The 27,499-nt window shown below is 37.5% G+C and overlaps 1 protein-coding gene across 1 annotated transcript in view; it reads left to right on the top strand.

Moving 5' to 3' along the window:
* The first annotated feature begins 4,106 nt into the window (after positions 1-4,106).
* Positions 4,107-27,499, top strand: part of RAB21 (RAB21, member RAS oncogene family) — a 31,530-nt gene continuing 8,137 nt past the window's right edge. Inside the window, exons 1-5 of the mRNA XM_045553358.1 lie at positions 4,107-4,503; positions 16,176-16,235; positions 17,023-17,130; positions 20,997-21,060; positions 27,255-27,309. Of these exons, the coding sequence (XP_045409314.1) occupies positions 4,351-4,503; positions 16,176-16,235; positions 17,023-17,130; positions 20,997-21,060; positions 27,255-27,309 (440 nt within the window). The 5' untranslated portion in view covers positions 4,107-4,350. The remainder of the gene's footprint in view (positions 4,504-16,175; positions 16,236-17,022; positions 17,131-20,996; positions 21,061-27,254; positions 27,310-27,499) is intronic.

Genomic DNA, 27,499 nt, shown 5'->3' with positions numbered 1-27,499 from the left:
GTCAGGAGTTCGAGACCAGCCTGAGCAAGAGCGAGACCCCGTCTCTACTAAAAATAGAAAGAAATTATCTGGCCAACTAAAAATATATATAGAAAAAAAATAGCTGGGCATGGTGGCACATACCTGTAGTCCCAGCTACTTGGGAGGCTGAGGCAGGAGGATCACTTAAGCTCAGGAGTTTGAGGTTGCTGTGAGCTGGGCTGACGCCATGGCACTCTAGCCTGGGCAACAGAGTGAGACTCTGTCTTAAAAATAAAATAAAATAAAGATAAATAAATGTGTACATTGATCTGAATTATCTTCTCCTAGAATGTGCTACTCCTATGTGGTTCTATAGTTCCACGTACATATTGTATAGTATCATTTACCATACTTTATTATAACTGTTTTAATCAACTGTGGTTCTCATTAGATTGTAAACTGCATGAGGACAGAGCCCATATCTGATTGGATCACATTTGTAGTACAGTGACTGGCATATAGTAGAATCTGAATAAATATTTTTCAATGGTGAATGAATGAATGAAGAATGAATGAACCAAAGATATACAAAGGCTATTGACAATTCTTCATTTCCAAATGAAAAATAAGGATTATCTGACTCCTCAACTTTAGGAATTTCATAAAAATTCAATAATCAAGATCTCTGGACTCAAGACTATGAGATTGGTCTTTATTCACAAAAATAGTACAAGAACAGGGTGAGAAAGGAGGAGCCTTTCAAAAAACTAGGACTTAACATACATTAAAAGTAGTCCATAAACTCAACCTCATAACTACCACAAAACCTGTGAGGTTGTTCTTCTCCTCTTACAGAAACTATTACCTCTCTGTGGCCATTTTCCCATCTGATAGTGTGCTGTATGTTCATTGTTAACTTGTACAATTCACCTGTATAATTATTCTTGGGAGTTTTTTCAGGGGGCTTGTTTTGGGTTCAAAGGAGCTACATGAATTTGCACTCTATCATGCTTCGACCTTCAACAGTCAGGAATCTATTTTGAGTTATCTACTCACTGAGGAGTCCTCACATTTTTGCAGTTCTTCCTATCTAAGGAGGATCTGGAGTTCTAGTTCTTTATGGTATTCCCTATCAAGTTTATACAGACAAATCATAGTTAACTCTAAGACTGACCTAAGTTCTTAAGAGCATAGAATCTATCTGAGAATTTACCTGAATTTCTTTCAATGTTTGGACTATAATGTAGGCTACTTGTTTTTTCCCAATCTACTTAAGTATTAGTTTCCTATGGCTGCTGTAACAAATTATCACAAACTAGGTAGCTTAAAACCACATACATTTATTTTCTTCCAGTTCTGGAAGTGCGGAGTCTAAAATCAGTTTCACTAGGCCAAAACCAGGATGCCTATAGGGCTGCATGCCTTCTAGAGGTTCTAGGATCTCCTTGTCTTTTCTGGCTCTGCTGTCTGTCAGCATTCCTTGGTTTATGGCTACATCACTCCAATCTCTTTTGATTCCAAAATTACGTTGCCTTCTCCTCCTCTGGGTGGGAAGCATCTCCTTTTGCTTCTTTCTTATAAGGATATTTGTGATTACACTTAGGGCCCACCCATATAGTCTCCCCAGATAATCTCCCCATCTCAAGGTCCTTAACTTAATCCCATTTAAAAAGACCCTTTTCCCAAATAAGGTCACATTTACAGGCTGCAGAGACTAAAACCTGATATTTTTACATCTGTATTTACCCACTCTATGCTCAAAAGTATGCCAACCTACTTATTGTAATCCATTAAAATTTACCATGTACTCCTTAACTCTCAACATAAGTTAAACCTGGAAAATTATTTTGATTTTAAAAATTATTTTATTTTACAATAAGAAAATTTTAAATTGTTCTGATTCAGTGATAAATACAAAATACTGCATTTAAGTTCTAAGATGACCAAGATATTAAATGATCTGGGATCCATATAATTTGAACAGTGGTTGAAAGGATTGGCTACATTGAAAACAGAAGAGCAGAAACAAGAAGGCTTAAAGCTATTTGATTTTAATCAAATAGCTTTCTTCATATGGATGAAGATGTTTTATAGAGAATAGGGATTAGATACATGCCGTATAAATTGAATCAGAAACAATTAATTGAGGGTGGAGAGAGGCAGATTTCAATCCAATACGAGGAAGAACTCAGAATAAACAATGGAAGGGATATGGTTGTATGCATCTGTAGTTCCGCTACTCAGGAGGCTAAGGTGAGAGGATCACTTGACCCAGGAGTTTGAGCTCGCAGTGACCTGTGATGACACCACTGTACTCTAGCCTGGGTGACAGAGAACTGCAAAAATGTGAGGACTCCTCAGTGAGTAGATAACTCAAAATAGACTCCTGAGTGATGAAGGTTGAAGCGTGATAGGGTGCAAATTCATGTAGCTCCTTTGAAGCAAAAACAAGCCCCCTGCAAAAACTCCCAAGAATAATTATACAGGTGAATTGTACAAATTAACAATGAACATATAGCACACTATCAGATGGGAAAATTGCCACAGAGAGGTAATACACAGCTCTAACAGTTTCTGTAAGAGGAGAAGAACAACCTCACAGTTTTTGTGGTAGTTATGAGGTTGAATTTATGGACTACTTCTAATGTATTGTAAGTCCTAGTTTTTGAGATCCTGTCTCAAAAAAAATTGGAAATAAAAGTCAAATTTGATTATGTCAGTCCCCTTGATTAAAATCCTTCGTTTGCTTAAAGACCTGTTTAGTATTGACCCCTGGGTTCCCTGAGGGTCTCTTTTGGAGTTCCTCTTTTCTCTGCATTCTTGTCACACTTCCAGTTGCTCAACTTTAGATGCTCCTTCCTACCTCAAGCTATTTACATGCTGTTCTGCTTGCAAAGCTCTCCTCTCCATTTTACCTAGGTTCCTCCTGCCCAAAGACAACTTTCTCCAGGAAGGCTTCTCTAGCATGCTATACCAGTTGGGTTCCCAGATAAGCTTGCAAAATACTCTGAACAGATTCATCAAGATGAAAGCATTCACTGTATAATCAACTATGTCTGTCCCCCTTGCTAAAATGTAAGCTCTGTGAGGACAATGTATCTTGTTCAGAACAGTGCCTGACATATGGTGGGCACGTTCAAATATTTGTTGAATGAATGGCCCTTTTTTTTTTTTTAAACTGGTTTGAAGTGTGAAAGAAGTCTGATGAAAAAAAAGTATGTTTGCCTAACTGACACCAGATTTCTAGCAGGAAAATTTCAGAATACCAGTGTGGTTTCTTGGTAGAGTGTATTTCATGAAAGAAAGGAGAAGTAGATGAGGAAAAAATAAGCAATCATCAAACAAGCAAAGCTCATTAAGGTGGAGTTAACATTGAATGTCAGAACCTTCACAGAAGACAGAAAAACTGGGAGCCAGGGCATAATGGCTTAAGATGTATTATCCATCCATTCATTCTCAAATATTTATAGAGTGTCTATTATGTGCCTGGCAGTTGAGGTTAGGCATTCAAAGGTGGCCAGGTCTTAAACAGACCAAACAAATCTACAGCCTAATGAGGAGAGAGAAATACTTAGCAAAGTAATTTCCATGAAGGGTGGTAAATGCTGATAAAGAAGGTATACTGGTGTTACAAAATACCTAACTTAGTGGGGGATAAAGGGATGTGGGGGAGGATTGGGTGGTCTTAGAAGCCTTTCCGGTTTAAAGTGAGACCTGAAAGAGTAGGAGACCAGGAACTGAAAAGAGTTCAGTAGCTATGATTTGGGATCTCACAGGGAAAGAGATTCAGGGGCACGTTGGCAGATTTGGCTTACAGCGACCCCTGGTGTGAGAAGCCCTTGGCCTTGTGAACATGCTCTGGGCAGGAACGATAACATTGGACACTTCATTTCATCTGAGCTGGATTTGCCTCAAGTTCCTGGTTCCTTGTTCCCCGAGGCTCCCACCGACTGCACGACGGCGGCGGCCCACAGGCAGCCCGGCCCCGCCCCAGACTGCCTCTTGGCCCCGCACTCACACCCAACCCCACCCCGGGAAGAGGCCGCAGAAGCCCCGCCCACGGCCAGGCGCGTCCTTCGGGGCCGAGTCGCGGCGGCTGTCCGGCCCGGGCCGCGGCAGTCACGTGAGCCGAAGTGTGACGTAGGAGGAAGGAGACGCCATTAGAGGGGAGGCGGAGAGGGAGCGTTCTTCGTCTTTCCTCCCGTGCCTGACGTGGTGTCTCGGGCCCTTCATTCTCGGACTTTCCCTCGGCCCTTCCAGGCCTCGCCCGGAGGAAGGAGTGGAGACGGCGCCCGGGTCGGCGCGGCCGGTGCCGGAGGGGGCTGAGCCCGTCGCGGCTGCGGGGAGCGCGGCGCGACTCTCGGGCGCGAGCGGCAGGGAAGCGCCGGGATGGCTGCGGCCGGCGGCGGCGGGGCGGCGGCGGCGGGCCGAGCCTACTCGTTCAAGGTGGTATTGCTGGGGGAAGGCTGCGTGGGGAAGACGTCGCTGGTGCTGCGCTACTGCGAGAACAAGTTTAACGACAAGCACATCACCACTCTGCAGGTGCGGACCCCGGGGAGCGGGAGGCGGCGTCTCAGAGCCCCTACTCCTCCGGGGCTGTGAGGACTTTGCCGCCCCGGTCCCCTGGATCTGGGCTGGCAAACCTCAGATCTGTCGCCTCCGCCTTCGGATTGCCTTTCTAGATTCGCCCAGGAGACTCGCTGGGTCGAGGCAGCCTGTAGACGTAAGGACAGGCTGTTGGGAGGGAAGTGGATGGGCCCTGAGCAGTCCCCAGTGTTCCCTGTGGTGGCTGCGCACGTCGTGGAGTCCCCATCCGTGGGCTAGTTTTTCCCCTTTGATGCGCTTCCGCTTGGGCCTTAGATGTCATCAACCCTACTGTATCTGAGTGTTACCCCTTTTCTTTCTTTCCGAATTAAGAACTTAGCTGAGGATTTGAATTTGCGAACTAGGTGATATGTAACTTCAGCACTTACTGATGACTAAGTATTTATGCAAGTTCCATTTTGTCCTGTCTTCGAGTAACAGGAATGGCAAAATAGCCATCTCTGGAGGGTTTTTGAAATGACCGCTTGCCGGTGCTGGTTACGCAGTTTCATCGCAGCCTGCGTGTGTCGACTTGTGGGTCACTCATATTCTGCGAGGTCGGTCGACCCGCGGCGAAACGTCCTGTGAATACCGGCCAACAATTGGCCCCCAAACTAAAAGCTTAGCTGCTGCTGCTATTCATTGACGAATGATAAAAGGCTGGCTTTCTTCTGCAGTTACGTTGGAAAGGTGTTAAAATGTAATCACTGATTGAGAGTGAAGCTAGACCTTTGAGGGAGTTGTAGTCTCCCTGCTCTCCCAAAGAAATCATTTTGCATAGGTTAGAAGAAATGTATCCTACTAATTTGAGTTTATCAGTTTGGTCAGAGGCAGTAAAACCTAGTAGACTTTTGAGCCCAGTTGTCTAGATTCATGTCCCACCTCCATCCATTTAACTAGCTGTGTGATCTTAGGTTAAATTACTTAACCTGTCTGTGCCTGTTTCCTCTGTTAAAATGGCCATAATAGTAGTATCTAGCTCATACGGTTGTTAGTATAACTAGACGTAAAAGCACTTGTAACCTGGCCCGGTGTAAGCTCTCTATCTTTATTATTACTGTCCCAACTTGCACAATGGATCTTAATTAGTGATCGTGTAGTGTGCAAGACCATGGACGCTATTTAACAGAATGCATAATCTCCTAATTGTGACATTTGATGTTTGATGCTATTATTAAACTACTGAGTCTAGAATTTACAAAGATGCTCTGGTTCTGATTTCATGTTCTATTTTTACTCCTCTGTTTTTACTCCTATGTAAAGCATATCTGAAAAAGTGAATGTCAGGAAACTGCATTTAAAAAAAAATCCTTGAACAAGAATAGTTACAGAATTTAATAATGAGTTTTTATTGAGTGTCACTAGTGAGTGCCTTGTATTTTAGATCAAGGAAATTCATAGGCTAAATATCTATGATCATTTGGAAGTTTAGAAAATCATTTAGGTAAAGTAATAATAGTAGCTAGCATTTAGTGAATTCTTATTGTGTTGATTATTTTACTTGCCTTCTGTCACTTAATTCTTATAACAGCCTCTAAAGTGTAGATAGTTAGCCCCATTTTACAGGTGAGGAAACAGGCTTAGTTAAGTGGATGGAGTAATTAGCTGACAGTCATATTGTCATAAGTCATTGGTGCGGTGGTGCCCATCAAACCCCCATCTGACTTAAAATTTTGAGCAATTAAGTAACATTTCCTCTGGATATTGGTAAACAACCTCTCTGGTGGTTTCCTTTATGCCACGATCTACAAGAGAAAACTATTGTAATTGATCTTAATTTTTTTTTTTTTTAAAGATAATTTACCCCTTTACCTTAAAAATTATACTTTCATTATACATTTCTAAAACATCCTCAAAGCTAAAAGCAGGCTAAAGATTTTTAAATATATGAGAGAAGCCACTGCAGTCCTACACAGGAGAGGATGAAATTATGGTAGGTCTCCAGTATTAAAAACATAGCAGTTCTAATTTTAATATTAAATATATAGGTAGCTTTCACACAGTCGGTATCTGGATTATATTACAGAATTAAAGATTTTGTTGTATACCTGTGAATGGTAATAGCACTATACCTAATTCTTTCTCTTAGATACCAGTTTACCTCATCTTTCTTAATTTTTTCAGAGAAATTTGACTTATGTACCTTATAAGACATAACCCTATATACTTTTAATTTCCAAATGAAGAGGAGATCATGCATCAGAAGATATGAGAGGAAGAGTTCACTTTTTTCTTGTCAGCAAAGTACCTCTTTTTGTCTACTACTTTGTGTTTTGCAAAGTACACTCTCATGCGTTTATATTTCAAAAAACTGTAGGACTGATAGGAACCTAAGTTAGTTTATGGTTCACTGTTTCAGTCTTTTGTTTAATATTCAGTCAAATGATTGTCCACTTTTTTTTTTTTAACATCTTGGAGGTGAGATGAACTGATAGAGAAAATGGAAAGCTCACGATGTCCTGAGGTGGCCCATTTCGTTTTTAGACAGGTCAAATTTCCAATAAGTTTTTCTGTGTATAATGCCAAAATCTGTTTCCCTGTAGTTTCCAGCCCTATCTAATTCTGCCCTGTGAATCTTGGTCTCATGTGACATCCCTTCTGATAGTTTAAGATTGCTATCCATATCCCCTTGAGTCTTGTCTTCACTTGGGTAAACAGCTCTAGTTCCTTTAACTGGATCTCCAATGGCATCGTTTTAGATCCTTTCATTATTTTGACATCTCTTATAAATACTATTTAATCATTATCCTCCTTTCCTTAAAGTGTGATGCCTTGAGCTGTAGAAATGATTCCAGATGTAGTTTAAACTGAAAAGAGAAGAGCAGACTGTCACCTCCCCTATTGAGAATCCTTTTCTAACACTGAAGTTAAAGAGATTCTATGAGCTTTTTGGGCAGTTGTCACGGTGGTTAATATTGAGTTTGCTGTCAACTTAAACATCTTAGTCTTAATTGCTTCCAAAAAGGGCATCATATCCTTCAAATTCTCTTTTCTTTGATTTTGTAGTTAAGGTTTTTTTTGTTCCTAGTGTACTTGACCCGTTAAAGTTAGCCTTGATAGATTTGCTCCAGTGGTTAAAGCCTGTTACTGTCTTTTTAAATCTTGATTCTGTAATTCACAAAACACTGATTGGGCCCACTGATTGGGCTTCTGTAGGTGAGGCACTGGCTTAGGTCCTGGACATGCAAGGAAGGATAAGGTATGGAACCTGCTATCTGTATTAGCTACTTTTAAACTTTGTCATCTGAAGATTTGGTAAGAATGCTTTTAATGTTCTCATCAGGTCATTGATAAAGACTGAAAGAAAAGGGAGAGAGATGGCCAAGTACAAAGCTCTGCAGCAAGTTTTGCTATAGTCAGATGACACAAGGATATGCAGAATCTTAGCTTGGAGCTTTTTCAGACTATGTATGAGCCTGAGGCCATCCCTCCTCTTTCCCTTTGAGTGAGAAACACAGTTATGAATGGAGTGTTGAGCATACTAATGATAATGGAAGTAGATAACAGCATAAGTCTGATCTCTATGGGCTACTACCTAGTAGACACAAATCTTTTAATAAAATTTAAACAGTTTTTCCAGTTTTGCAATTCTTTTTGCCCCAGCCACATCCATCTTGCCTGAAAAGTTGGCATGAGATGCTTTGTCAAATGCTTGCAGAAGACAAGATACACTCTTTCTGCAGTACCCAGATCTGTTAGGAAGCCATATGATGTGGTGGAAAGAGAAAGAACTTTGAAGTTAGACTTGGGTTTTTTTGTTTTTATTTTTGTTTTTAAGAGACAGGGTCTCACTGTCACCCAGGCTGGAGTGCAGTGGTGGGATCATAACTCAAGTGAGCTTGCCACCTCAGCCTCCCAATTAGCTAGGACCACAGGAGCATGCCACCATGCCTGGCTAATTTTTTTTTTTTTTACTTTTTGTAGAGATAAGGTCTCTCTCTGTTGCCCAGGCTAGTCTGGCTTCAAGTGATCCTCCCCCTCAACCTCCCAAAGTGCTGAGAAGTGCTGAGATTATGGATGTGAACCACCATGACTGGCCTAGAGTTGGTTGTGAATTGACTCTTACTTCATAGCCAGCGTGATCTTGGCAGGATATTTTAATGTCTGTAAGTGGGCTGCTTATCTATAAAATGTGATTATCTCACTCGTAGGACTGTTACGAGGATTACATAGACAGCCATCATATGTAAAGCTCGTAGCCCAGTGCCTGGCACATGTTTGTTTAATAAATGTTTGCTATTGAATGAATAAATGGTGCTTGATTTATGTCTGTTTCTTCCATAGTAACAGTCAAAAAAAGGTAATAGTATTAATTTGACATGTATTATTTTGATAACCCATGCTGTCTCTGAGAGGTCACTACATTTTGGAATTGCTTATAATTGAGACGTATGGTTTAAAAATAAAAAGAATCCACTCTAGAGTTTTGACCAGGATTGACATCTCTAGAATTCACTTTTTACATTATTGAAAATTGTGACGTTTGCCATACTAAATTGTTGTCTTTTTCCAGAGCTTCTCCAAGTTTACTGATAATTACAGAGTCATCTTGTAGGTAAACTCTCTGAACTTTATAGAGTTACCAAGCTCTCTTGTGTGATTTCTTCACTGATTTGAGCCTTTGACAGAAACAAGAAGGACAGTTGGAGTGAAGGAGTTACTGCTATTTCTCTGGAATTTATTAAGGCAATACTGTTGAATCTAAACAATTCAATTCAAGAAATGTTTATTTTTTACCTGTTATATGTCAAATATTATACTAGCTGAGGAATATAAAGATGAGTAAGGTACTTTAACCATCAGTTACCTTTCTTTATCCTTAAAGGATTGTGCCATTTTGGTTGTAAACAATTCTTTGGTATGTCTTTATATCTGTGCTTCTGGGTGAGGTAGCTGTTTTTTCTTATTGAATGTGCTTATTGATGATTATGCACTCTAATTTAGGTGCCTTCTATCACTTTTGACTAATTTCCTCTGTAAAAAATAACTTTGATAGTTAGAACCAACAGCCCTCTTCTCTTTCAGAGTTCTAAATTGTAGAACTCTACCTGCCTCCTGAAGTTTAGGATAGATAGGTGCCTGATGTGGTTAGCAAAGTAGTGGTGTAAGGTAGTCTCCTGATGGTTTGATAAACTAAAGGAAACTAAGACATGGATTAAATTTCCAAGGTCCCACAAATAGAAATGGTTTATCATTTTTTTTTATTGAGCCAAGTCTACTACTTTTTAATACATCTCCTCAGTAAGACTTGGCATTCAGATTCTAACAGTGATTATACACTTCTTGTCATAGCCTCTTGTCTAGGAATCTTGGTTTCTTTGTAAGATTAATATTTTGAGTGTCTGAAGTATCTTCTCATTAGCTCTGAAAGCCAAATCACAGTTGATTTAGGCAATTTATTATAATATTTTTATACAGTTCAGTAGTTTAAATCTTTTTTTCCCCTTAGGATTTTACTGGATACACGTAGACTACAGAAGGTTGGATGATTTTATTTTCTGAAGAGTTTTTCTGAATTGTGGCCACAAATTTCTAATATATAAGTATTCCATATCTGACTGCCATTTTGTGTTTTATGCTTTGAGGTACTTCTTAGAAGGGACTTTCTGACTTTCGTTTTGAAACTTTATTTGAACTCTAAACTGATTTAAACTCTAAACTGATTGTAATCCCTCTTTTTGGAAACTAAGAACAGGAAATGTAGAAATATTCAAGCACCCAGCTTGGTTTTCTGATAGCTGATTTTTATTGCCCTGCTACAGAGGGCTAATTTTATAAATTATTTGCTTGAATCCTATTATATCTGGAAGTGGTGATAGGTACTTTAAATACTTAAGTCTGCACCAGTGTTAGTGACTAGCAAAAATAATGTAACTAGTTATATATATGTGTGTGTGCAAACATGCCTATGTGCACACACAGACATACACTTCTATTAATGAAAGTCTGTTGATTTAACAGATACTAAAGACAGGAAGTATTTGTTTACAATTTAGTTACTATGTTGTTTTCAACTAATGTGTTGTAGTTATAAAATGTTGCTTTAGGTATTTTGCTTTGCCAGTGCAATAGTTAGCAAGCACAGCAAATGATATGGCTAACAAAGAACCAAAAAATTGATAAATTAAGAAAAGACTTTCATTTGGCAGATATAATTTTTCCTATTATTTCTCTCTTATCCTATTTTTTAAACAAAATTTTTTTGTTATACACTATGATTTTGGATAAGATGTTAGGTAAATAAGCATCACATACAAATGACAAATAACAGCTGAGTTAATAAGATCATTAATTTTTTTAATACTCCTAAAGTTTGGAAAATGAAGTCATTGGGATTAGAAGTAGTGGTGCTGTAACTCAGGATTTGGAGGAGTAGGGTGGAAAATGTGCCATTACTTTGATCCTTGTTACTTCATGCCTACTGTGAGAATATTTTGGGAGGTGAGCTGGTGTCCAGGAACACTTAGTGCCCAAGGGAGGAGTGCCAGGTTAAGAAATGTGTGTATGTTCTAGAATAGGCAGCTTTGTGCAATGGAAAAAGCATTGTAGAGTCAGACAGGCTTCCACCCCCTGCAGCACCGGCCTGAGTTGTCTGATTTAAAGAATCTCAGATTGACAGCTGTAAAATAGGGCTAATTACCTGCTTCACAAAGTTGTTGCGAACATTAAATGAGAAAGCCCAAGCACAATGCTTGACACATAGTATGTACTTTTTTACCCTCTTCCTATAGTCCTCGAACCTTTTGAATTGCTATTGTTTAATGTCTGCCCCTAACCCCCTTTCTGTATTGGGGGTTCTTTACTGAGATGTTGCCAGACACTTAAAAATCCCTTGTAAGTATGAACAGTTTTTATTTTTTGAGAGTGAGTAGGTTCATGGCTCTGTTCAGATTCTTGAAGAAATTCATGATTACTTCCTTCTCCCATCCTCACTACCATGTGACAGAATTAAAAACCACTGCCTCAGAGTAAGTATTATAACCACTAATGATATCTCAGTAGTCTGGCCAAATTAAGTGAGCCTGACAGAGGTTATTAAAAAAGAAAAGACAAATTTCAGCCTTTTGAATTTTTGCTGCTATCTTGATGTTACTTACAGTAAATCTTTCAGCTTTATCCTCAAATATGATTGTATTTTTTAAAAACAGTGTTTGCTGTTGATGAAACTTTAAATATTAAAAACTTAGGATGTATATAAAATGAGATGATTTATAATACAGAAAGAATCTTTCCATTGAGTGGGGCTTAAGTTTTTCATTACGAAAGGAAAAACGATTTAGGGAGGGATCCTTTGATGATACATATGCTTTACTAGTGTATCACATATTTGAGTTAAAATAATTTGGCTTATAAGGAAACTTTTAGAAGCACATCTCACATAAATTGAGTTACACCTACATTGTTTTACCTGGGTACACTGTAGATGTACAATAACAATATTTTAGTGTCTGTTATGGACAGGGATACTATGATTTTCCCCACTCCTTCTACTAGAGAAGAAGTGTCAGAGAGCTCAGATCTCAGTCTAGGAGGTACCATACCATAATGGTTATGATTCACGTCTGGAGCCAGACTTACCAGGTTTCAAATCTTACTCTGTCACTTACTGTGTAACCTTGGGCAAGATACTTACCCTCCTTGTGTCTCACTTTTTACATCTATAATACTTGGGTAATAATTATAGCTGACTCAGTAGGGTGTTACTGACATCTGTGAATTAAATGAGGTTTTGGTGTTTTGTGGGGGTTTTTTTTGGCAACACTATTACACATTTTACACACAACTAAATGAGTTAATATTTGAAAAGTTCTTAGAACATAGTCTGTTTCACTGTAAGCACTGTGAAAGTATTAAGTAAAAGTATGTAATCTAGTTAGCAGAATACTTATACCCACGAAAAGATAACTTATACTGCAAGAGGTATATGCAGATTAGCTTCCCTAAAATTGTTCAGGATAGAGAAATTTAATGTGGATTGTATGTGTAGTATAAGAAAACTTGAAAATTCAAGGAATAAGAGTATAGGTCATAAGCTGGATTTGGATAGGTGGAATTCAGATAGAAAATAAAAAACAGGCCCAAATTAGAGGAGAATTTTATGAACAGAAAAATTGGAGGGAATATAAATAGGCCATATATTAATATGTTGAAGTATAAGTAAAGAAATACTGTAAGCTATCCAAGGAAGATAGATGTGGACAAATTGTGGAGGTGTTTGGACACAAAGATAAATAAGGCTTTGGGACTCACATTTGCAGATGAGGGCTCCCCAACTTTTATAAAGGAGCAGATTATGAATGATTTTGTAAAAAGTGCTTAGCACAGTACTTGGTGGAAAATAGGCATTCAGTAAATGCTAGCTAGTATTAGCAGCAGTAGTAGAAATGACTGTGTAGTATTTTACTTTATGGATGAACCATACTTGTGTATTTTTAAGTAATTACCTATTGATGAACACTTAGGTTATTTCATTGTTTTTGTCTTCCCTTATAATCAGTGCTGTGATGAGCACTCTCTCCATAAAAATGTTTTGTATATCCATGATTCCCAAGGAGAGGCTTAATATTGTCCTTTAAACTTACCGTAGGAGGGTGGTGGTAAGTTTCAGATAGGATGGTAGAAAGGAAATGGGGGGCTTTTCCAGCTCTAATGCACTCCCCTCTGCTGAAAAATTCCCACATTGCTTATGACAAAAAGGTTATAGTATTAACTTCCAGCAGGGATCTTGTTCAAGCACATTTATTAAAAATGATAATTTATTAGGGAACCATCCTATGAGTTGTAAGATTTTTTTTTTCTAACAGCGAAGCTTTAGGAAGATAATTTGGCATGCAGAGCAGAGTGTGAGGTAAGACCAGAGGTGTTTACATTATGACATAATATGAAACCAGTAGTCTCAGAATTCCAGAGAAAATATGAAGACTAGGCTTTGTAGGTTTTGGGGGGATATGTACTGACAGGGGAGGAAGAAGATATTTCTAAGGTTCTAAACTTTAGTGACTGGGAGAATGTGATCAAAATGTTAAAATTGGAATGGAAAACCAATTTTGGAGGGAGAGTAGTTCAATTTTAAATATGTTTGAAAAAATAGAGGCATTGAAATTGACCTATCCATTACATAGTTGAATAAGATTCAGATTTTGAGTTTCTTCTATATGGCTTTGATATTGAAACCATGAAAATGATTGAGTTCAAATAAATTACGCAGTTAGTAATTGGCAAAGCTGAAATTCAAATCCAAAGTTCTGCTCCAAAGTTCATGTTCTTAGCTCCTATACTATAATGAGAAGTCCATTATTCACATTTGTTGTCACAACATATTTTTGATTTTCTTATTTTCCAAGTTGTTTCTGTTGCTATTTTGCCATTTAATTTATTTTTTTACCCTTTCCGTACAATTTTTATTTAATAAAATATCTTGAGTATGGCTTGGGCCTTGAAGGCAAACATTCCATATTTGATCCTAGCTCTGCCATTTATTTCGATCTGTGGTCTCCTTAGTTAATCACTACATCCAGTGGCCTTTTCTTAGTTCCAATTTTCCTTGTGTGCCCACAGCAAAAAGTGCTTCCTGAAATCTAGGTTTCTTCAGTAATTCACTCTCCTAGCCTTTTCTCAGTTTTACCTTCCTTTGTACTTTCTTCTTCTACACAGATATACCTACATATGACTATCTCTATATAGCTCTGAATTCAACTTTCTATTCCTTTTTTAAGCATGTTAGATAACTCTGGATTCTGAGTATATGTCCTCTTTAATAACTTTTTTTTTTTTTTGGAGACAGAGTCTCATTTTGTCACCCCAGCTAGAGTGCAGTGGTGTCATCATAGCTCACTGCAACCTCAAACTCCTGGGCTCAAGTAATCCTCCTGCCTCAGCCTCCCAAGTAGCTGGGACTACAGGTGGGCACCACCACACCCGGCTAATTTTTCTATTTTTTGTAGAGACAGAGTCTCACTCTTGCTCAGGCTGGTCTCGAACTCCTGACCTCAAGCAGTCCTCCTGCCTCGTTCTTCAGTAACTGTTGATTCTGTTTTCTCTTTCCTATCTTCATTGTCTTAGTTTTGGTTTTTCTTTCCAGCTTTGTAATAGCCTGCCTTCTCCCGAGTCTAATCCTTCCCTTTCTAGTTCAGCCTCTCCTCCTATCCCAGAGTCATTCTCTTGAAAATATGTATCTTCTATTTTTCCCCATTGCTTAAAACCCTTCAGTGATTCTCCATTGTCAGTCTTACTATTTCTTGACAGCTATTCCTTAGGATGAATTAGGTATTTCTCCAGGCAAAAAGAGGTCAAATGAGTTTGGAAAATGCTTGTATAAAAGCTGTTAGCCATCCTTCCTTTGGGCAGAATTTTGATGTGCTAATGTGCATTGTGAATGTACAAAGAGCAATATATAGCATTTCCCAAGTATACCTGACTGTAGTGTGTGTATATATATATGTGTGTTTTTCAGTACATGTCTTGTGTATTATACATGTCTCTGAATAGGTTTTATTAAGACCCACAAGGTAAAGTCTATACTTTTAGACATGGAATTCTAGTACCTTTTTGATTCAGCCTTTGCCTGTCTATGTAGTCTCATCTCTGGCATTGACCATACCAACTTGGAGTTCCCCACTGGGTAGGGTCAGGGTTCAGTGGCTTCACCCATCTGTCAGGAAAAACCCTTACTATTCCTAAAGGGGAGATCATTACCTTTTCTCTGAAGCCGCTTTTGACTCATCCAGGCAACCATTCGTTACATTTCCTTTCTCAGCACTCTTCTTACAGTGTGTGTGGCAAGACTCTCCATTTTAGCAGTTATCATATGGAATTGTAATTCTCTTTACATTTTATTTCTCTAATACAGAATATAAGCTCCTTGAAAGCTGGAACCACATCCTTTCATATCTGTGACATTAGTACTTAGAACAGTTATTAACAATTGAATTATAAAATAATTGCAAGCCAGATGCAATGGCTCATGTCTGTAAGCTCAGCAACTTCAGAGGCTGAGGCGGGAGGATCACTTGAGGCTAGGAGTTCAAGACCAGCCTGGGCAACATAGCAAGACCTCATCTCTAAAAAAATTTTTTTGCATAATTAGCTGGGCATGGTGGTCCCAGTTGCTTGGGAGGCTGGGGCAGGAGGATTGCTTAAGTCCAGGAGTTCAAGGTTCCAGTGAGCTGTGATCTTGCCACTGTACTCCAGCCTGGGTGACAGTGCAAGCCCCATCTCTAAGAAAAAAAAAAATAATATAATAATTGCAGGACCGTTTTGAATAATGTTAATATTCATGCAGTAAGTAAACATTTCCTTTATCTTAGAAATCTGTTAAATTCTCTTAGTAGTTAAAGTGGCATCAAATTAAATGCTGTAGCAAAAATTTTGTTCCACATATATAGGGGAAAAAAATTAAGAAACAGTACTTAGTATTTCCTGTTTATTTTTTATAACTTGTGTTCATAAAACAAGGTTTTTTTAGATGAAAATGTAAATAATGTTCTATCTTTAATGAAAATGTTTGGTTGTTAATTTAAAACTAAATACTTTTTCAGATAAGTTTTACATTGAGATGTTTCACTGATCTATATTTGTTAGGATAAGGAACGTTATATGAAACATTGTTTAATGTATATTTCTCTTCTTAGGCATCATTCTTAACAAAGAAGTTAAATATTGGCGGGAAAAGAGTAAACCTTGCCATATGGGTAAGTTAACCTTTTCAACTAAGTAGAGGCCTTTACCTGTTCTTGATGTTCTAATAACTAATTGACTCGGAATAGGAATTTGAATTTCTAATTTTTTTTAAGTTAACTGAAGGCTAGCCAAATTTTTTTTTTTTTAATAAAAAGAATTTCCTAAAATCTGGTGAAGAATAGTATTTGGAATACAATTGTATATTTGAATATTGTTGCCATAACTTTTCAGCTGGAGAAGGGTCAATTCAGAGGGATTCCACTTCAGAGAGAGGACAGGGTAGGTGGACAGCCTACTTGGCCTTGATTTCCCCCACGTCTCCGTGTTCTAGCCTTCTAAGGGAGTGGCTGGTGGAGAGCAGGGTGAGGGTAATGCAGTAGGATACTTGTTGGCAGGTGGTCCTGGTGCATGTTCTCTTTCCCTGTCTCTTCTCCCTGTGTGGGGAACCTAAAATTTAGGGCAGGATCTGTTCCTGGCTTATAATGTGGTGTTGGCCATTCTGACCCTCTGGCAACTGAACTGGTTTTTTAGTGGGAGTAGGGAGGTTGATGAGGAGAGGAGGGTTGGGAGGGAGAAAGTAGCCTTTGTATATCAGTAAAACATTACCTATTGGTTATAACTTGATTTGAATTTTTTTTTTTTTTTTTTTTAGGTAACTTGTTTTGTTTCTTTTAACAGTGTTTTGGGGTTATCTGTGATCTTATGCCCTACTTTCCAATTAATCAAAAATTCATTGTAATTGCGGTAGCAGATGTATATTTTTCTTCTAATCTAATAAGCATTTGTTACTTTATTTAGGATACAGCAGGTCAAGAGAGATTCCATGCCTTGGGTCCAATTTACTACAGAGATTCAAATGGAGCTATTTTAGTTTATGATATAACAGATGAAGATTCTTTTCAGAAGGTATTCTGTTTACTTTAATGGGTAGATGATTTAATCAGAAGAATAACGCTGTTTTTTCAAGTTTCCATTAATATACCTTTGTTCACTAATGTGATTAGTTTTGTTTTTAAAAGTAAAGTAGGCCGGGCGCGGTGGCTCACGCCTGTAATCCTAGCTCTGGGAGGCCGAGGCGGGTGGATCGCTCGAGGTCAGGAGTTCGAGACCAGCCTGAGCAAGAGTGAGATCCCGTCTCTACTAAAAATAGAAAGAAATTATCTGGCCAACTAAAAAATATATATACAAAAAAATTAGCCGGGCATGGTGGCTCATGCCTGTAGTCCCAGCTACTAGGGAGGCTGAGGCAGTAGGATCGCTTAAGCCCAGGAGTCTGAGGTTGCTGTGAGCTAGGCTGATGCCACGGCACTCACTCTAGCCCGGGCAACAAAGTGACACTCTGTCTCAAAAAAAAAAAAAAAAAATAAAAAAAAATAAAAGTAAAGTATACAATTTGTACATAAATGGGTCACTCATTTTTTAATGTAGTATTTAATTCATATTATTTCATGTTAGAGTAATTATTGGTTTATTGCATGGCTTTCTCAAATATTAAGAAAGGGAAATAATTAGAGTTAAGCTTCAGAAAAATATGGTGCTTTGTTTCTCCCTCTTAAAGAAAAACCACCCACATTTCTTTGATTCCATATATATTGGATACCTGAAAGTTTGGTGTGGCTCCCTTTTCATGAACAGAAAAATGGGAGAGCAAAATCAAGTTAATGAGGCAGGAGGATCTCTTGAGCTCAGGAGGTTGAGACTAGCCTGAACAAGAGTGAGACCCCATTTCTACTAAACATGGAAAAAATTATCTGGGCACCTAAAAATAGAAAAAAGAAATTAGCCAGGCGTGGTTGTATGTGCCTGTAGTCCCAGCTACTCGGGAGGCTGAGGCAGGAGTATTGCTTGAGCCCAAGAGTTTGAGGTTGCTGTGAGCTAGGCTGACGCCACAGCACTCTAGCCCAGGTGACAGAGCAAGGCTGTGTCTCAAAAAAATAAAAAAATCAAGTTTAAGCTCTTTCTCCTAACTAAATATCCTGGAAGATATAATATAAATTTTAAAAGGACAGTCTAGGTTATGTCATATTTTAGATTCCTTCATTTTTTACACCTCTTGAAACATACACCACAAATACAGGATTTTTAAAATTGTTTGGGACCGAAAATGAGTTACCATTTAACTTAACTCTGAATTCTCTTCTCAGTGAGGATGGGTTACTTATTTGACCTTTCCTCCTAAAACCTTTCTTGAAATAGATTTGTCAGTTATGTGTTACCAAAGCTTTTCTTGCCTTGAGTTACAGGGTTTGTTCTTGTATAAATTACTTGCCTTTTTAATTTAGTTTTTGTATTTCTCTTAATTCCCTTTTCCCCACCCCTATTTAAATCTGATGGAGTAGATATACAAGTTAGCCCTTGGACTATTACGTGGAAAAACTTAGTCCAAGGAATAGAAAAATGAAGCAGTAGGTAGCTTGCAGATACAATGATGATTAAAAGTTATTTTGAGGCTGCTGTTTGGTATTATTTGCCATTCCCCCTTGGCATAGAAAGAAATAGTTTAAGTATTTTATTGATTAAGAGAATTAGGTCTTTTAGATTGGAAAGTGGCCAGTTATCTATTCCTACATAACAAAACCCACAAAACTTGGTGGATTAAAACAACAATTTATTATTTCTCATGATTCTGTGGGTTGGCCAGGCAGGTCCTCTGCTCTGTGTGGTATCAGTGGAGTTACTCATGCAGCTGCTTTTGACTGGGGCTAGAATATTTAAGAAGGCCTGGCTCTCCTCCATATGGCCACTCACTACTGGTGTCTTATCCTCCATTACTCTCTCCATTTGTTCTCTCATTATTCTGTATGCCAGCCTACACTTTTTATATGACAACTGAATCCCCAAACTTAAAAGTAGAAGGTACCAGACCTTCTTATAGCTGAAGTCTGGGACATGCACAGCATTACTTCTGCCACATTTTCTTGGTCAAAGCAAATTCCAAGGCCAGTGCAATTCAGAGGGTGGGGAATTCAGCTCTACCACTTGATGGGAGGATTGACAAAGAATATTTCACCATCTTTAATTTACCACAAAATGTATGGGAGTAAAGAGTAAGATGCCTATGGAGGGATACCTAATTGGAGATGAATAACAAGTTTTTTAAAAAATTGGTTAGATTAGTAGATTGTTACACTACATGTACAGGAATAATACATGACTGAATTCTTGTGTTTTTTTTTTTTTTTGAGGTGATGAGGACATACATACTATGTCAATACTGTCAAATTTTTCTTATGTGAAATCAAGGGTGGAAGTTAAATGCTTTGAAAACTTTATACATGTATGTGAATGAAACAAAAAGATGGGGCTGTACTGAGAAAACTGTGGTTCAGTGCTGCTATAAAGATAAGCTGGTGATAATAATTACCTTCGCTTTTATAAGGATTTGAGGTTTACTAAAGACAGGTCCTCTGCATTCTTGCAGAGAATAGGAATGTGGAACTGTTACATTTGTACCATAGGACACAGTAAGTGCATACCACATATCTAATGTAATTTTTATAATTTATAGATGTGTGTGTATTTTTTTAGGAAGGTATATATGTTCTATGTAATTTGATTACATACAGATTGAATTCCATTGGAGAAAAATGAAAGCAGGCGTCCCAGTTTTTTATCCTGTAATTTTATTATAATCAACATATTTAAAATAATAAGTTTAAAAGATTAATTTACTTAATTCTAGTTTACTTCCAGCTTCATTCATAGTGGAGAGTCAATTTGTAACAGAAACCACCATACACCAGTGGTTCTCTCTGAGGGGATAGCAATGTCTGGGAAGATCTTTGGATGTCACAACTGAAGGCGGCTACTGGTATCTAATGGGTAGGAGGCCAGGGATCCTGCTAAAACATCATACATTGCACAGGATAGTCCTCCACAACAGAGAATTATTTGAGCCATGATGTCAGTATTGCCAAGGTTGAAAATCTCTGTCATATACTAAATAATGAAAATTTATTTTGCCACTCTTATTTTTGGTGCCCATATACCTTTTTTTTTTTTTTTTTAAAGAGTATGGCACAGAAACTCCTATATCCTCTGTTTAGGAACCAAATAGGATACAAATAGGGTACAAAAAGACTATTTTAAGCCCGTGTGTTCTTGACTGCAAAGTGATACTATATAAGAATCTATTATCAGAGGCTGGAGTTGACATGTTTTTGCTCTGGTGAATAGCTTTGCTTGGATCTATGGAAGATTGATGAAAATTTGTAATTAGAGGTGCTTCCGTGTATACCCATATGTAGATACATAGAGAGATTCTTTTGTGTGTTTATATGTATGTGGTTTGCAATATAACATGGCAGTATCAGCGGTCCCCAACCTTTTTGGCACCAGAGACCGGTTTCATGGAAGACAATTTTTCCATGGACCAGACGGTGGGTGGAGGCAGAGCTCAGGCAGTGATGCAAGCAATGGGGAGCAGCTGTAAATACAGATGAAGCTTTACTTGCTTGCCCACTGTTCACTTCCTGCTGTGCACCTGCCTCCGCCCTAACCTCCAAGTTCCATGGAAGACAATTTTTCCATGGGGTCGGGGGTGGGCAGAGCTCTGCAGCCTGATCCTGGCTCTGCAGATGGTCTGTGGTCCAGGGGTTGGGGACCGCAGCAATAAATGATCTTTCAGTGATTCATTTCTAGTGATAACTAAATATATGGGCTGTTAGACAAAATTCTGAGGTATTTTTGACAGTGTTGTTGCTTTTTTGAATGTTATAGTAGTAGTAATTCTAACACGATTTGTTTTGATATTTGTTCTTTTGTACACACAGGTAAAAAACTGGGTCAAAGAATTACGGAAAATGTTGGGAAATGAAATCTGTTTATGTATAGTTGGTAAGCAGCATCATTACTCTTTTTGAAAGGTCCTTTGTTTCCTTAATGTTTTAGTAAAGACATAATAAACAAGTAATTTTTGTTTTGAAGATGTATGAGAAAGGAAGAAGAAATATTTAAATATTTTAGATTAATTTAGGGTTTGGCAGCAATTTTCTAGGAGATTCAAACTCTATACCTCAAGGAATGCTTTGAGGAGCAAGTGGGGAACTAAATGCTTGAGGCCTCAAGTTCCCTAGCCTTGCTTCAATTCGACATTGACTTTTTCACCCTAAGATTTTGTTTAGAAAAAAAAGAGTTTAGAAACTATTTTAAAATAAAATTAAAGCCAGTGACTTAAGCCAGTGTTCTTGTTCTATACATTTGACTATACACATTAATGTAAAGGACATATTTGACTGCAGTGATACAAGTAGATCATGATCCTAGGGTAGAGGAATATTCTTAATAAGTGAGATAAAGGAACTCTAGAACTCACTCTCGGACTTCTGGAATTTCTGTTTGGTTCCCTTTTTCTGTAGATTATTATTTCTTCATGACCAGGTCTCAGTTTTAGGAAAAAAAAGGAAAAATAGATTATTATTTCTATGATTAATTATTGAGCAATGAAAGTATAATAAACACTGTCCTTGTACACTCGATAGATATTATCTCATGTAATCCTTATAACCTTATGAGGGCTTTATAGAGGAAGCTGAGTTCTGGAGATAGTTAATAACTTGCCCAATATCAGGCAGCTGTAAGAGACTAGATTTGAATTGAAGTCATACTGACTCCTATGCTTATGATATTAATTCTTATGATATCTAACCTCATGTTGTTTTCCCTCTTCCTTTCTACATGGCTGATAATAGTAAGAATGACCTGGGAGAAGCCAAAATAGTTTTAGTGGAGGACAAAGATAGTATTTGCAGAAATGAAAGAACAGAATGGTCACTGCAGGGAAATCCAGCTTTTAGCCTTAAGATTTTTTTTTTTTTAACTTGGGTTAACATTTCTTATATCTTGTCACCATTAGATTGATAACTTTATAGCCCGCAGATGATGGTGCACATCTGAGAGAAGAGGCCAAGGAGATGATTTCCCCTGCTTTTTGGTCTAGATGCTAGATGTTAAGCTAGAGAGCAGGAATATTTCATAATTTTGAGAGCCCGTTTACCATTGTTCCCAAACTTGGCTATTATTAAGATAACCTGGAGAACTTTAAAAAATTTTTCAAAAGTTTCTCAGGCCTCATTCCAAACAGGTTAAATCAGAATCTTTATGGATGGGGCTAGGAATTAATTCTCTCTGTTCACCCTACCTTCATTCCTTCCACAAATATTTTTGAGTGGCTCCTTTGTTCTAGGTACTGTGCTTTTAATTCTGATTTAGCCTATATGCATGCTGGTGTTTGGGAACAACTGTATCTATTCTGACACAATTCAAGAATCTCATTCAGATCATCATGTTATTATCGTATGAAGACTTATGGTGACTCTTGTTATCAGGCTACTACCTTTTTTTTTTTTTTTAACTCACTTCGAAAGTTTTCACATTTATCTAAAATCATATTTTTTGTAACTATTACTTATTTTTTAAGGTGAACTTTTTATTGAAATATGTACAGGAAACTATATAAATCTTTAATAACAATATTATTTTCACAAAATGAAAATTTCACAAAGTGTAAGCAGTACCCTAGAAGCCCACTTGTGCTTCTTTCTCATCCCAACACTACCATAGTTGCCTTCCCTCACCATTCCCTACCCCCAGTCACTATCCTGACTTTTAACTGCATGAATTAGTTTTGTTTTGAATTTTATATAGGTGGAATCATATGATATAAACTCTTTTGTGTCAGGCTTTTTTGGCTTTACATTATGTTTACAAGATTCCTTTATGTTGTTGTATATAGTTGTAGTTCACATTTTATTCTCTGTGCTGTCTAATACTTTATGAATACTCCACAGTTTATCCATTTTGCTATTGATGGACATTTGCATTATTTTTTCCACTTCTTGATTTTTATTCTATACTCTGTAGCAGCTCAGTGTTTATTCTGTCTTCTGTTTTATTAATGACTTTGAAATAATACTACTACCTCACGGGATTGAGATGATGATTATATAATGGTTTGAAAAACACTTGGCATAGAGATAGGCATTTGACAAGTATTTATTTATTCCTTTCTCTTTACATAAGGTAACCCTTCAAGCATCTGAAGCCTACTTGAACAGTTCTCCTAAAGTCTTACATTCTCTGGTTGTTCAGCCGATTTTCATGTGGCCTACCTTCCAGATGTTTTCATCATCCTGATCATTTTCCCCTAGGTTTATTGCGGTGTATTACTGTATCTCCTACATTTGGAAATAAACACCAGAATCCAAATGTTGTTGCACATATGTACTTACAGTTCCCCCCCTCTCTTTCTAATCCTTGCACTGTCTTTCTATCGAGATTGCATAAACTTTTTAGTAGCCATGTCAACTCATAGTCTCTTTTACATAGATTATAGTTAACAAAAATAGGAAGTCCTTTTTTATAAGTATTGCTGCTCAGTCAGCAATACTTTCCCAGCTTGTTTTTGTATATTATAATTAAGTTATTTAAACCTAGGTGTAGAAATTTCTACTTGTCATATGTTCTTAAATCTTAATGTTTGATATACAGTCTACTAGCTTTTTCATGTGTAAATTGAATACTTAACCTTCTGGGTCCTTATCTAAGCCACTGATAACCATGTGTTACCCAGTAACACAGTCTTGCCTATGGCTGCTCTGCTTGCTAGCACTCTCCATTTAGTCTGTCCACAACAACATTTATATGTTTATTAAACAAATATTTGTCATTAATCATTATTAACCATTTATTGAGTACCAGGGACTGTTCTAGGAACTACACATTTACTATTTCATTTAAGCCTCCTAACAATGCTGTAGGAAGACCATTTCCATTTTACAGATGAGGAAATGGGCTTAGAGAGCTTGATACTTCTCAAAGTCACATAGCTAGTTAGAGGTAGACCTGGGATTTTAACTCATGTCTGCCTGCCACTTCAAGCCCGTATCCTTAATAAGCATTATATGTTACTTACTATGTACCAGGCTTTGGGACTGGTATAGTGAATAATTAAACAAAATAGATATGGTCCTTGTGCTTCCAGAGCTGCTTGTGTAGAGACAAAGAGAAAAACAAGCTACTACTATATATTGTGATAAATGTTATGAAAGGGGAAGTGTGGAGTGGAGTGCTGTGAGAGCTCAAAAGCCAACCTAACTATTAATAGGTCGGGGGAGTTGGGGGAGATTTCTTAGAATAAGTGTTAAATAACCTAAGTTAACTAGATGAAGCCAGCGGGGTGGTGGTAGAAAGTGTATTACCTATCATGGACTTTAATTCTCTCATAACAATATTTATTTTCTATTTGCTCCTTCACTGTAGTGAATATGGCAGATATTAATAACTGTTCTTTATTGAGCATGAATTATATTGCTAGGCCTTTTACATATATCTTATTTTCATAGCAACCCTGCAAGGTTTGTTAGCTACATTTGCATGAAGTGAGAGTAAGAGAGGTTCAGTAATTTGCCCAAAATCTTATAGTTATGAAATGAGCCAGGACTTAAAAACAAGATGTATTCTATTTAAAAGCTTTTTGAAAGTTTCTTTCCACTGTGCCCCACAACCATCCAGTTTAAGCAAAATATGGTTCTAGTTCTTTATCATGTTAAGTCATCTATCCTTAGCAGTGGGCAAATTCCCTTCTATGTTCTTAATTCAAATATGTATTAAAGACGATAAAGTTTTTACTATTCTTAAAGGGTAAGCTTTCCCCCTCTCTTAGATACCCTCAGCCTATTTGTGTGTGTGTTTTTTTAAATCCTTTATAGTACTATACTGTCAAGCAGGTGCTTACTTTGGTGCTTGTCCTTGTTTCAGATGTTTTAAGCCTATCAGAAAGTTCCCTGTGTAGCTGCACAATAGTATTGAAGCAGATACGAGCCCCCTTAGCTGTCTTGCTTTTGAAAAAATATAGGTCCTAAAAGGTTCTTGACCTTGGAAAGATAACAGTCACTAACAGGTCAGTTTTCTGCATCATATTTTGCATTATCAAGCCATTGTGAACACTTAATTGTTCAAAGTAGTAGTTATTTAGTAGAGGGATTTAAAATTTTTTAAATTTAAAATACTAATTACATTTTTAAAATAGCTATTTTAATAATAACTTGATTTATTAAAATTACTCAAGTTTAAAATACTATTAAATAATAAAGCAGGCCGGGTGCGGTGGCTCACACCTGTAATCCTAGCACTCTGGGAGGCCAAGGCGGGTAGATCACTCAAGGTCAGGAATTCAATACCAGCCTGAGCAAGAGCGAGACCCTGTCTCTACTAAAAATAGAAAGAAATTAGCGGCCCAACTAAAGATATTTAGAAAAACTTAGCTGGGCATGGTGGCACATGCCTGTAGTCCCAGCTACTTGGGAGGCTGAGGCAGAAGGATTGCTTGAGCCCAGGAGTTTGAGGTTGCCGTGAGCTAGGCTGATGCCACGGCACTCTAGCCAGGGCAACAGAGTGAGACTCTGTCTCACACAAAAAAAAATAATAATAATAAAGCAATGTCTGAATAATTTTCCCTAAATGTTCATTTGAGACTGCAGTAGTTATCTACTTTTCCTAGCCTCACTCTTTTTATAGGTATTGATGATTCTGGTGTAATTTGGAAAACAGGCATTAAAGATCTAGAAGAAAAATTCCATAGGATTTTAGTTAATTGGAACCAATTAATTGCTATCTGTAGGAGACTATACAGTTTTTCCTTTTTAGAGGCAGAATTTGTGCTTGTCTGTTGGAGCCACTGACCACCAGGTGGTGCTTTTTGCATTCTTTGCAGAATAAAACAACTTGTTCCTCTGGTTACTGTCAGGTATATTGTTTATAATATTTAGCTAATTAAAAATTTTAGTGACAAATATAATGTAGGAAATCGGAACTAATATGAAACTTCTTGCTGAGGTAGACAGAGAATTGTTCAAAGCAGGAAGGGTTTGTTAGTGAATTTGTTGGTACCCACTAAGCTTTACTGTTGTCTGCCTCCCTCCCTCTCATCCTTAGGTTATAGTGGCAAATAGTTTCTTGCAGCTGCCAGCAATTAGGTGGTGAGATTACCTGAGGTCCTCCATATGCAGAACCTCTAGACTTGTACTTCTCAGTGCTAAACATTGTATCTTTCATTGGGTGCTTACTTCACTGCTTTATCTGAAATTATCTTCTAGACTATATAAGATCCCAAGAAAAACATGACCTTATTTATAAGGTTTCTTTTTTTCCCCCCTAAAAGTCATAATAGAAGAAATGAAAGTATTTGTTTGAAGTGTCCTTCCTTAGGATATTTTTCCCTATTCCTATCTGTTGTTTCCATTACCTATTGCACTCTGTGTCCAGCCAACTCATCTTGACTTCTATCCTGTATTCAATGAGGAATCTGCCTTTTGCAGTTTCCTCATTTTTGTTTTGATGACTCCTTAGCATGATCTCAGCTTGGGTTCCATTGTTTAAGGAGAGCTAACCTTATTTTTAATAATTTTAAATCTGCATGATATACATATATTAAGTTCTAATAATAAGTCACCAAAATTGTTTTTTAAACAAACAGTACAGTTTCGCCCACTATGGTGGTGGAGTACTTAAAAACCCATACATCTTAATTCTTATTTTAACCAGTTTATATCATCTGGGAAACCAAAATACTCTTAGGGTCCAAGAGGCCAGCCTAATATATTTTAGTAAACACTGAGATAGCCATACTTGATTATCCACTGGCTTTAAGTTGATTGAGGACTGTAGAAAATTTTGCTCTAACTTTTGACCTTTATACTTGGCTAAGAATCATAGGTTTATCCCTAGATTCCACAGGGAATCTTAGTTCCTGGTATACCCTAAATCCAAAAAGAGTGCCCATCTCTTTGGAAAAGTTTTCTCTGACAGAAACTGTAGATTCAGGAAGGATACATACACATTAAGCCATTTGAGGAAGGATGAGGCATGATCAGCAGTCACATAATAGGGGTTAACTTTATGGTTTCAAGATATTTACAAGTCTGATGGGGATTTGTATTATTTTTGCAGATAATTTAAATGGCAGTTGTATATTTAGAATTGGCTTAATTTTATTATAAATATTAAATACTAGTATTTACTTTTTAAATTAGGTAATAAAATAGACTTGGAAAAGGAGAGACATGTTTCCATTCAAGAAGCAGAATCGTAAGTGTCATATCCTCCTACCCCCATCAATCCCGAGTAGAAGTCTTTTTCTTTGTACTGTGTGCTTTTCCATTTAGATATTACTCAAACCTCTCAATGTAGATTAAACTATTGGATTCAGTGACGCATGTTTACCTACTAATTTCTCGACTTTTTGGTGATATTTAAAGATATTCCACTCTCACTTCCC

Source organism: Lemur catta, chromosome 6 (assembly GCF_020740605.2).
Source record: "Lemur catta isolate mLemCat1 chromosome 6, mLemCat1.pri, whole genome shotgun sequence".
Taxonomy (NCBI): domain Eukaryota; kingdom Metazoa; phylum Chordata; class Mammalia; order Primates; family Lemuridae; genus Lemur; species Lemur catta.
Note: the sequence above shows the minus strand (reverse complement) of the source record. Positions and strands in the feature narration are given on the sequence as shown.